The 12,499-nt window shown below is 45.3% G+C and overlaps 1 protein-coding gene across 1 annotated transcript in view; it reads left to right on the forward strand.

Moving 5' to 3' along the window:
• LOC109893780 (AT-rich interactive domain-containing protein 1B) overlaps window positions 1-6,366 on the forward strand; it is a 352,299-nt gene extending 345,933 nt beyond the window's left edge. Inside the window, exons 16-21 of the mRNA XM_031829069.1 lie at window positions 588-714; window positions 792-911; window positions 1,008-1,083; window positions 1,231-2,182; window positions 2,339-2,469; window positions 2,677-6,366. Of these exons, the coding sequence (XP_031684929.1) occupies window positions 588-714; window positions 792-911; window positions 1,008-1,083; window positions 1,231-2,182; window positions 2,339-2,469; window positions 2,677-4,671 (3,401 nt within the window). The 3' untranslated portion in view covers window positions 4,672-6,366. The remainder of the gene's footprint in view (window positions 1-587; window positions 715-791; window positions 912-1,007; window positions 1,084-1,230; window positions 2,183-2,338; window positions 2,470-2,676) is intronic.
• Window positions 6,367-12,499: the final 6,133 nt, after the last annotated feature.

Raw genomic sequence — 12,499 nt, forward strand, 5'->3', positions numbered from 1 at the left:
TTGTAATGTTTTACAGGAACTTACAACTAGAGGTCCAGCAGTGCGATGGGCACTTTGTGTCCTCTACTAGGGTTGTTAGTTGCCTGTCTGAGCACATGTCCGTGCCGGGCAGGCTGGCTGGTGGTGTACAGAGCGGGACAGATATCTGTGTTTTACTGTTATGACTGGAACGTCAAAGCTGTTTGTCAAAGGCACTTTGCATGTATTTGTCACTTAGATGTCATTGTCTCTCATCCTAACTTCATCTTTCCACTTTCCCTTTTTTACCTCTGCTGTTTTTTTCCCTGTCTTTTGGGCAACACCTGATTCGACTGACTGTTCATTTGAACCGGACTGGTTCACCTCTGAGAGCAGAGGATGATTGAAGTTTGGATGCTGGGTTCTGAGAAATGTTGTCTCTGAGTGAATAACATAGCTGGGTTGTCAGGACATTGCAGGATCTCCTGATCATGCTGAAAGAGATGATTATTAGTAGGAGACTAGTGCCACCTAGAGAATTAACCATTACATCAACAACACTAGAAATATACACTGTGTTTCCAGCATATTGTCCATTCATACTGTGTTCCTCTGGTCATTCTCCACAGTGGCAGGAGGGGAGCCCTACATGCCAGGCCAGATGACCAGTGGTGGCATACAGGATATGTATGGCAGGTCTACATCAGGCATGGGCCAGCGCTCCCCCTACCCATATGGACCAGGCTACGACAGGAGGTAAGCAGTTTAGAAACCAATTCTGCCTTGTTAACATGTATTCATGCAAACTGAAGGCTTGACTGTCTGCCTTTCAGACCAGACCATCTGATGGGGATGGAGGGGAGCATGGGCCCCCCCGGGAACCAGAGCAACATGGGACCTTCCAACAGTGAGGGCAGCATTTACTCTCCCAACAGATACCCCTCCCAGCAGAGGTGAGGAGCACCACCATCCACCATAATAGTGTTTGTGTTGATGTCTAGAAATGTTCTTTCTGTTCATCAGCGACTAATTGATTTCCTCCTCTGCAGACACGAAGGCTACGCGCAGCAGTACCCTGGCATGTCATATGGAATGCACCCCTCAGGGATGTACCCTCAACAACAGGTGAGAGACAGACACACTAAGGAGCTCATTGAGCAGGCCTCGTGATGCAGGAACAGCAGAGTTTAGTTTAATGATTGGTTTAGTATTGAATGTTATTGTAATAAAATAATCACCTTGGAATCTTTTGCTTCTCCACATGGCTACAAGCGCCCCATGGAGAGCATGTACGGGTCCCCAGGCAAGAGACATGAGGGGGAGATGTACGGCCCCCCAGCAAAGAGACATGAGGGGGAGATGTACGGCCCCCCAGCAAAGAGACATGAGGGGGAGATGTACGGCCCCCCAGCAAAGAGACATGAGGGGGAGATGTACGGCCCTCCAGCAAAGAGACATGAGGGGGAGATGTACGGCCCCCCAGCAAAGAGACATGAGGGGGAGATGTATGCCATGCAGTATAGGGGCCAGCAGCCTGACATGTACAACCACTACACCACTGGTTACTCTGGACCTGAGAGGAGGCCCATGCAGGGCCAGTTCCCCTACCCTCCCCCCTATAGCCGAGAGCGCATGCAGGCCTCTGGCCAGGGGCAGCACCCCATGGGCCCCCAGATGATGTCCGGGGGGCCACCCTCTAACAACGGAGTGGAAGGACCCCAGGGGCCCAACATGTGGCCCTCCAGGACAGACATGGGTTATCCCTACCCCAACAGACAGGGGGCACCCTCCCAGGTACCGCCATACGGTCCTATGGGGAGAGGAGATGATTTGGAGGGCCGACCCATCCAGGATGGTCAGTGGCTTGGGCACGGAGGCCATCGCCAGTCCTCCTACATGTCAGGTGGTATGACCCCCATGTCCTCCCGCCAGCCCCCCTCTGCATACCAGACCTCCCCCTCCATGGCCAACCACCTGCCCCGAGCCCCCAGCCCCGGCTCCTTCCAGCGCTCCATGGAGGCACGCATGTCCCCCAACAAAGCTGTCTTTATGGGCTCCATGAAGATGCCAGGCAAACCAGGGATGCCCATGCCAGGGCAGGGTAATGGGCACCCAGGCCAAGTCGCACCTAACCTGCTGAGAGATCTCAACTACCCTCTAGGATCTGTAGAGGCCACCATGCCCGTTTTCAAGCCACGTCGCAAAATTACCTCAAAAGACACTGGTAAGAGATCTTTCTAATGTCTTTCTAATGTCCTTTCTAATGTCTTTTCTAATGTTTGTAAAGTCAAACTAGCACTGGGATTATGGTGATCATCTTGATATCTGTGACAGGTATTAATTACAAACCTTCCTCCTCTAACCCCTGTGTTCTCCACAGGAACCCCAGAGGCGTGGCGAGTGATGATGTCTCTGAAGTCAGGTCTGCTGGGGGAGAGTACGTGGGCCCTGGACACCATCAACATTCTGCTGTATGATGACAGATCTGTGGCCTCCTTCACCCTCACACAGGTAACTGGAGACACTCTACACACTCTTCTCTTACTATCGTTCTTAACCATACCGGGATTGAGTCTTGACGTCACTCTGAAATTATTTAGTCATGCTTGATAGTTCTCCACCCCAACACAAAGCAACACATCTTTATCAGAATACTCTGTAGATAATAAGGGACGCTAAAGTGCCCTAATGCCATTTGTTCTTTTGTTGTGTCTGCAGTTGCCTGGCTTCCTGGAGCTGATAGTGGAGTACTTCAGACGCTGTGTGATGGAGATCTTTGGCATCCTGGAGGAGTATGAGATAGGGACCATCGGCCAGAATACCCTCCTTGGGGCTGAAGCCTGTGACCAGGGGGAGGAGCTGACCTCTGAACCCGAGATGGACTGTGAGCCCAGCCCACCAGAGCCTGAGCAGGAGCAGGAGCAGGAGGTGGAGAGGGGGGAGACGGAGAAGGGAGAAGTAGAAAAGGGGGAAGAGAAACCTGTTGACATCACAGAGAAAATGACAGAGGAAGGGATGTCACCCCCCAGTGCAACGGAACCAGCCCCTGAGGGAATGAAGGAGGAATCTGAAGCCGAGATGAAGGTAAAGAAGGAAGAGGGGGAGAAAGAAGAGGAGGGGGAGAAAGAAGAGGAGGGGGAGAAAGAAAAGGATGGGGAGAAAGAAGAGGAGGGGGAGAAAGAAAAGGATGGGGAGAAAGAAAAGGGGAAAGAGAATGAGGAGAGTGAAAAGCCAACTGAGAGTAAAGAAGCCTCAGCTGAAAGTAAGGAAGACTCTCCTTATCAGGCTCCTTCAGAGCACGAGCCAAGGCCACAACAGGCCAGCAAGTACGACAAATTCCACGTCAAGATCCTGCACAAAGAGGACCTGATTGAGGACATGACAGAGCAGCTGGGTCACGTGACAGAGTTCACTAGCGGACTGCTCCACTGGCAGGCAGGCGGGGGTGATTCCACCGCCCACATCCAGGCCCACTTTGAGCGGAGGGGAGAGCACTCTGACAGGATGGATGGAGAGAGAGAGGAATGTGCCAGTCTCAATAAAGAACAGGACACAGAGGGGGGAAAGCAGACAGAGATGGGTATCACTGCCACCATCGATGATATACTGTGTGCCCGGTTAGGGGCTTTGTCAGAGGGTCACCCTACCCACTCTGCCCCCACCTACCCCTTCAGGCTGCACCAGGGAGGGGGCCACCAGCACATCACCCTGCTAGAGGACGAGCCCCGCTGTCTGGACGAGGCTCCCCTCTCCACATCCTCCCCTTGGCAGGACTCCCTGGCCAAACGCTGCCTCTGTGTGTCCAACATCATCCGCAGCCTCTCCTTCATCCCTGGGAACGACTCAGACATGTCCCGTCACCCAGGCCTGGTGCTGATCCTGGGCAGACTGCTGCTGCTCCACCACCAGCACCCAGAGAGGAAGAGGACGCCCCCTAGCTACCAGAGAGAGGATGTGCAGGAGCGGGGCCTGGCCTGCAGTAAGGATGAGTGGTGGTGGAACTGTCTCGCTACACTCAGGGAGAACACCTTGGTCACTCTGGCTAACATCTCTGGCCAGCTGGACCTGTCCCTCTACCCAGAGACCATCTGCCTGCCCATCCTGAACGGCCTGCTCCACTGGATGGTGTGTCCCTCTGCCGAGGCCCAGGACCCCTTCCCCTCAGGCACCCCCCACTCGCCCCTCACCCCCCAGAGACTGGTGCTGGAGTGCCTTTGCAAACTGAGCATTCAGGACAACAATGTGGACCTGCTGCTGGCCACGCCGCCCTTCAGCCGCCAGGAGAAGCTGTACGCTACTCTGGTGCGTTACGTGGGCCAGCGTAAGAACCAGGTGTACCGCGAGATGGCCGTGGCCACCCTATCCAACCTGGCTCAAGGAGACTCTACGGCAGCACGCGCCATCGCCATACAGAAGAATAGTGTGGGTAACCTGATGGGCTTCCTGGAGGATGGAGTGAGCATGGCCCAGTACCAGCAGAACCCCCACAGCATGCTGCACATGGCCCACCACCCCCCCATGGAGCCCCCCAGCATTAACATGATGTGTCGGGCTGCCAAAGCTCTGCTGGCTATGGCCAAGGTGGAGGAGAACAGGCCCGAGTTTGTCCTGTATGAGGGACGAATCCTGGACATCTCCATCTCCTCTGTGCTCAACCAGGGGGTGACCAGCATCATATGTGAAGTACTTTTTCAGTTTGTAAAAAAATTATGACAGCAGGATAGACGGACCTGAGCCAAGAGACAGACAGAGAGACGATGAGAGGAACACGTTATTCTGTGCTTTTATAGTTTTATTTAAATGAAATGGAAGAACTTTTTTAAATATATATATAGCTCCTCTGCCCCCATTAACGCTTTGGTTTGGGATTTGAAAGATGATTTTAATACAGATATTTAATACCTGCTGTTGTTTAAGTGTATATTGTTTGAATACTTATTTTTTCTTTGTTTTCTTTTGTTTAACCAAAGCTGGTGCCAGATTTTGGAGAGGATTCTTTCATTTCATTTTTCTCTTTTGAAATGTTTTGGAATTGTAGAAATGTTCATATCTGTATTAACCATATGTGGTTTGTTTTGTTTACAAAGATCATATTTATTTAAATGGTGAAACACATTGTAGATAAAACTTAACCCGCCAAACTTTCAGAAAAAGAGAACACTGATTTTAAACAAACATGTAAATGTTTCAATTGCTGGAGAAAAATGTGCAATAGGCCAAGTGCGAGTTGTCTGTTCATGGCACTTGCAATATGTAATTTTGACCATGGGGAGGCAGTGTTGCATCAGCCAATTCGATTTTTTTTTTAACAGTGTCAAATGTTTGACTTGCTTCATTGTTGTCAATCATTGCTACTACATCCGGGAGGCAACTTTCACAAAAGAACCTTATCTTATCTTAAGCACTTGTGTTGTATTTGTTTTGTTTCCTTTTTATCTCAAGTTGCCACTATGTACTGTATGTATATAGACTGTTGGACATTGGAACCACTTTCACTTTTCTTTAAGTTTTGGTTGACTCTACATTCACTATCAAAAAAAGTTTCAGATTATTACAACTACTTTTTATTATTGGTGAGATTTGTTATTGTTATTATACATATTTTGTTATTGGGGTCAGATATTTGAACCTGGAGGTTGTGTAGGTCTCTGTATGGATAACGTTCCTCTACGCATTGTACTATAGCTTCAAGCTGATCAAAACAATATTTGGTCATCAAATGTGAAAGTGCCAGGGTCAGGGATAACTCGCTGAGGTTACAGAACTTGTGAATATATTTATTTTATTGTATGTCCTCCATTCATGTAAATGGGTATATTTTTGAGCCAAGACAATGTAGTTCAAAAATAAACCTCAGAAAAGAACCCACAACACACACAAAATATGACAACTCATTGTAAATCTGCCTTTTTTCTTCTGACTCATTGACTGTCTTTGACTTGATGTACATATTTATACTCTGTGTTCCAGCATGTTATGAATAAAATGTACATTGACTATTTGAGAGCTTGGGACTGTAACGTTCTATCTGCAAAAAGAGAGCACACTGGTGACTGTAACTGTGCTGGTAGCAACAATTGAATGAAGTTTTTTTGCCAACGTTTAGTGACAACGGCCCTATTCAACAGGTGTTGGTAAATTCATCAGTTATTCTGTGCCCTGGTACACTTTGAAATCAGAGTAGATAGCCAGAGGGAATATTCAAACGCACCCTGTATAGATAGAGAACATTGAACAGAACAATATGTTGATCAAATTGGAGATAGAACTTTATAGTCCCAAGCTCTCATATTGTTAAAGGCCCAATGCAGCCATTTTTTTTATCTCAATAACAAATCATTTCTGGGTAACAATGAAGTACCTTAATGTGATTGTTTTCAATTAAAATGGTCAAAAATAAACAAAAATAGCTTCTTAGCAAAGAGCAATTTCTCAAGCAAGAATTCTGCTAGGACTGTCTGGAGGTGGTTTGAGTGTGGAGAGGAAAACTGAAAACTACCTGTAATTGGCAGAGAGGTTTGGAACTATCTCTCTTATTGGTCTATTAATTAATTAACCGCCTGGTGATTTCACCAGGCAGGCCAAAACTCCATCCCACCAAAACAGTTTCAGGCAGTCTTTTCAAACAGTTCTTACACTTAAAGGGCATTAAGTGGAATGTGCGGAGGAGAGGGGTGACATGGTTGAAAACCAGGCGGGCCGCAACGTTCTGGATAAGTTGCAGGGGTTTGATGGCACAAGTGGGGAGCCCAGCTAACAGCGAGTTGCAGTAGTCCAGGCGGGACAAGTGCCTGAATTAGGACCTGCACCGCTTCCTGTAGAGGCAGGGTCGTACTCTATGGATGTTTGTAGAGCATGAACCTGCAGGAGCGGGTCACTTTTTTGATATTTGCAGAGAACGACCGGGTGTTGTCCAGGGTCGCACCAAGGTTCTTTGCACTGGGAGGGTGACACTGTGGAGTTGTCAACCATGATGTAGAGGTCTTTGAGCGGGCAGGCCATCCCCGAGTGGAAGAGCAGTTCTGTCTTGGCGAGGTTGAGCTTGAGATGGTGGGCCGACATCCAAGCTGAGATATCATCCAGTCACGCAGAGATGCCTGTCGCCACCTGGGTGTCAGAAGGGGGAAAGGAGAAAAGTAGTTGAGTGTCATCCGCATAGCAATGACAGGAGAGACCATGTGAGATTATGATGGAGCCGAGTGACTCGGTGTATAGAGAGAAGAGGAGAGGGCCTAGAACCGAGCCCTGGGGGACAACAGTAATGACAGTAAGTGGTGCAGACACAGATCCTCTCCACGTCACCTGGTAGGAGCGGCCTTCCAGGTAGGAAGCAATCCAAGAGTGTGCATAGTCATCATGGACAACTTTAGCATTTGAGCTAATTAGCAACTTTTCAACTACTTACTACTTTTTAGCTACTTTTCAACAACTTAGCATGTTAGCTAACCCTAACCCCAGCCTTAACCCATTTAGCCTAACTCTTAAACTTAACCCTAACCCATAGCCTAGGGGTGATGGACATCCACTAATTAATGCATACTATACAAAATGTAACATATCATACTAAATGGAGTGTCTCTGATTTACATACAGAATAATGTGAAATGCACTGAGACCAGGTTGCATTTTCCTGACCTGAACACTCACCAACCACAATCACAATCATGATGAAATTGGATGAAATGACATGGTGCTGACTGCTCCATGTGATTTAGGCCACGTTCTCTGTATGTGCAGCATGCCCCCTCTACCTAGAGTGAATGAGAACAAGACACTTGACTTCACCTCAATCATTCCTTGTCCACAACATCACTGATAAGTGTGGGGGTCAGGTAAGCAAAACTGCCTGTACTTTGGGGTTGATCAGTCTGATAGAGCCTCAATCGGACAGAGAAAAAACAATTTTTCAAGCTTACCCTCTGTGGTTATTTATTGCTCAAATAAAGCACTTATTTTTTATCTTATTTTGAACTGCCTTAAGAACACCATTCCAGTTACTGACATGGATGGTCTCATTAGATGTCATCATCTCAGTTCAGATTTGATTTTTAAAGGGATGATTATAAGGCTTCTTGTGCAGAGCCAAACTGGGAAAGCAGATAAGAACCCACAGTATATATTTTTCTATAATAGTGCCTGTGAGGTACTTCGTATACCTAAAACGTCCTTCCTTACAATTCTCAAACTACTGTACCTGTACTTTGGCAGTCTGTGTTGGTTGTTTGTAAGCAGATTGTCATGTTCGAATGAAATACTATGATTCAGAGCACCACTTAAGATACCTTAGTTCAGAATGTAGAACATGGCACAGATTGTGTCAGAACGTGGGTAGTTGTATTGTAAATGTATTAGATTTTAGCGTTGGTGACTGATTTTCACTCAGGGCCCACCACCACCACAGTAGTAGGCCTCCCACACAGTGCTGCTTCTGAGTGGCTGAATCATAGCTCTGACAGCAAGGCTGGAAGTTGTGCCAGAGCGTGTGTGAGAGAGTGTTTGCATGTGTGTAGTTTTTGAATATCTTTTGGGGGAAATCAGTCTGTAAAAATGGGGATTCTTTGTATATTTCAGGTTTTCCCAAACTCGGTCTTCGGACCCCAAGGGGTGCACATTTTGTTTGTTGTCCTAGCACTACACAGCTGATTCAAATAATCAACTAATCATCAAACTTTGATCATTTGAATTAGCTGTGTAGTGTTAGAGCAAAAACCAAAACGTGGGGTTCCAAGGACCGAATTTGGAAAACGCTGGTGTATTTAGTTGAACAAATGTGTGTATTCACCCCATTTCATGTAAATGGTAATTCTATCATCACATCCTCATGCAAAGACTAGCCAATGGGCACAGACGTCAATTCAACATCTAATCCACATTGGTTCAATGTAATTCAATGTAACATTGATTTAACCAATGTGTGCCCAGTGGGTATTGATTATATTTGACAACTCTGATACTGAATGGACTTGGTCACAGCACTGACCATCCTTCCCTTTCCATTATGTATTAGAATATATCCCTGGACAAAGGCCCAGATAGATTCTGAATCAACCCCATGTGGTTCTTAAATTGGAGGAAAGGGATATCATATCCAGTAATTTTCTTAGGCAAATAAAGCTTCATCATATGTCAGCACTTTGGTCAAACATGCTGCCAGTCCAGGATTTAAAGTCTGACCCTGTGGATTAAGGGTCAGTGAAAAGCATTGAAAACATCCATGGCTTGTCACAGATTTTTGAGAATGAATACAACAGCTTTATCCACTATGTCAGCCTCATTATACTGTATATACGTTTCAGATGATGTAATCCACTAGTATGAAAGTGTTTTGGATTATAACATCCAAATGCTGTTTGATTGGAAATGTGTTTCATGGCAATACCTCCTGAGACTGCTGATCAATCTACATGTACAGTAAATGTTACAACCACCTTCAGATAGTATTCACATCCCGAGACATTTCCCACATTTTGCTGTGTTGCCGCCTGCTTTTGAAATAGATTACATTTAGATGTTGTGTCACTGGCCTACACACACAATACCCCATAATGTCAAGGTGGAAATGCTGAAATGAAATGTCTGGAGTCAATAAGTATTCAATCCCTTTATTATGGCAAGCCTAAATGAGTTCAGGAATAAAAATGTGCTCAACAACTCACATCATAAGTTGCAATAATAGTGTTTAACGTGATTTTTGAATGACTACTTCATCGCTGTACCCAACACATACAATTATCAGTTGAGCAGTGAATTTCAAACACAGATTCAACCACAAAGACCAGGAAGGTTTTCCAATGCCTCGCAAAGAAGGGCACCTATTGGTAGATTTAAAAAAAAAAACAGACATTGAATATCCCTTTGAACATGGTGAAGTTATTAATTACACTTTGGATGGTGTATCAATACACCCAGTCACTACAAAGATACTGGTGTTCTTCCTCACTCAGTTGCTGGAGAGGAAGGAAACCGCTCAGGGATTTGTCTTTGAGGCCAATAGTGAAACAGTTACAAAATGTAATGGCTGTGATAGGAGAAAACTGAGGATGGATAAACAACATTGTAGATAATAAATTAGCTAACATTTCTAAAAACATGCTTTCACTTTGTTATTATGTGTAGACAGGTGAGAAAAAACGATTTAATCCATTTTGAATTCAGGCTGTAACACAACAAAATGTGAAATAAGTCAAGAGGTATGAATACTTTCTGAAGGCACTATATCCACATTTTACTATGAACATAAAATTGTATTTCCAATATATTGTATATGAAAAAACCTGTGGAGATGTCATGAAGAATGATGTATAGGCTATGTGTACCACTACTCTGAGAGACTAATGAGCATATTGGGCTCCTTTTCCATTCTCATTTCTACTCAATAGTGCATAGTAGTGATCTAAGCCCACTCAGGTTCTCATACAGTACAGGAAAAACAACTTCCTGTGCTCTCTCTGAGTCTATTTCTCACCTCTGAGAGACCTGTTGATAATACGTATGTATGCCCATTGACTCAGACAGAGTTCTCTAAGCCTGCCTGTGAAAGAGGAGCATTGACTGAACAAGGACATGTTTGTAGGACAGTGGGAGTGATTGAGTGAATCAAGCTGGAAGCCAGAGGCATTGTTCAGACTTGGAGATGTGTAGGAGGGCTGTGGGAGTGATCGAGTGAATCAAGCTGGAAGCCGGAGGCATTGTTCAGACTAGGAGATGTTAAGGATTTCTGTGGTGTGTAGGTGGTATGGGGGAGTGAAGAATCCAGAAAAATGACCAGGACCTCAGGAACTTGCAGCATCACATGACGAGGCTGGCATTAGAGGGCATGTCTGTATGACACGTGACAATGACTCCCCTGTTGATGTAAACATGGTAGACTAGAATTCAGGATCTAAAAGGGCATCATTTTCATGATAAATTGATTATATTTGTTCTATTAGTGAAGCTGTAGATAATATATGAATGTTCTTTTTTGTATTATTCAGGCATTGGACAGTTGTGTTTATTTTCTTTCCAGATGTGCAATCAATGAGATCAATGGGCTACTACATTCCCCATAATTCCTGTTGCACAGCTATCCACCAATTCATGCATTTGCTATCCACTGACCAAGATGAAGAGCGCAGAGGGGATGTGTCACAGCAGGAGAGAAGTGTGAAGATGTGAAAAATTCAAAACCATGGTGCTAAGTACAAACCTTCTTTCCCTGAATAAAAGACAAGTAAAATGAAATCCACTTTATCGCTTGAGCATCTTGAGGATGTTGGATCCCATTGGTCTGAGGATCATGAGATGGAGTCAGTTGGCAGTAATGAGTCCTTTGAAAATGAACCTGACCAGAATGAAGGTCTACCTGTGGCGACAGGTTTGGCGGTAGAGATTTCTAATGTTTGCCCCGAGAATCCTACGAGAGATGGAAAAGTGGATCCATGCTTTTTTGGAAAAAGTGGATCTATCCAACCCATACAGTGTATTCGGAAAGTATTCTGATCCCTTCCCCTTTTCCACCTTTTGATACGTTACAGCCTTATTTTTTTTTTACCCCTGTCTGGGATTTATTTAGAATCCAAGACACACTTAACCAGCATGGCATTCTGCAGCGATACGCCATCCCATCTGGTTTGTGCTTAGTGGGACTATCATTTGTTTTTCAACAGGACAATGACCCAAAACACATCTCCATGCTGTGTAAGGGTTATTTGATCAAAAAGGAGAGTGATGGAGTGCTGCATCTGATGACCTGTCCTCCACAATCACCAATCTCAACCCAATTGAGATGGTTTGTGATGAGTTGGACCACAGAGTGAAGGAAAAACTGCCAAAAAGTGCTCTGCATATATGGGAACTCCTTCAAGACTGTTGAAAAAGCATTCATCATGATGCTGGTTGAGAGAATGCCAAGAGTGTGCAAAGCTGTCATCAAGTCAAAGGTTGGTTACTTTGAAGAATCTAAAATATACTTTGATTTGTTTAACACTTTTTGGTTACTACAAGATTCCATATGTGTTATTTCATAGTTGATGTCTTCACTATTATTCTACAATGTAGAAAATAGTAAAAAATAATGAGTAGGTGTGTCCAAACTTTTGACTGGTACAGTATGTCCCTCTTTGTGGCACTTGACCATGTGACTGGCAGTTGTCCCGGTGCAACACAACTAGAGCCTGTAGGACTTGTTTTGTTGATAGCTATGTCAAGAAAACAGAGCAGTGCTTTATTATAGCCATGGTGATTAACTGAACTGCATGGATGGAGTGGACATCACAGAAGATAGGCGTGGTTGTTGCAGCAGCAGAGAAATATTTGGGTCTGAGTGATTTTAGTGCAGAAGATCTACAGGGTGTTTTGAGAGAAGGGGTTCCATCCTCCAAGGCTGATGGCCTGGTGTAAGATCATTTAGGGCCAAAGTAGTGGGATGGGTGGTGGGTTTTGGGGACAGACCGTTGCAGGGTTAGATGGTTGTGCAATTTATAATGTTCCCCTTTCCTTTTTTTGTGATAAATGTGCAATATGCACTCCGACCTCTGAAAGGCAGCAATACCCAACACAG

This window comes from Oncorhynchus kisutch, linkage group LG7 (assembly GCF_002021735.2).
Source record: "Oncorhynchus kisutch isolate 150728-3 linkage group LG7, Okis_V2, whole genome shotgun sequence".
Lineage (NCBI taxonomy): Eukaryota > Metazoa > Chordata > Actinopteri > Salmoniformes > Salmonidae > Oncorhynchus > Oncorhynchus kisutch.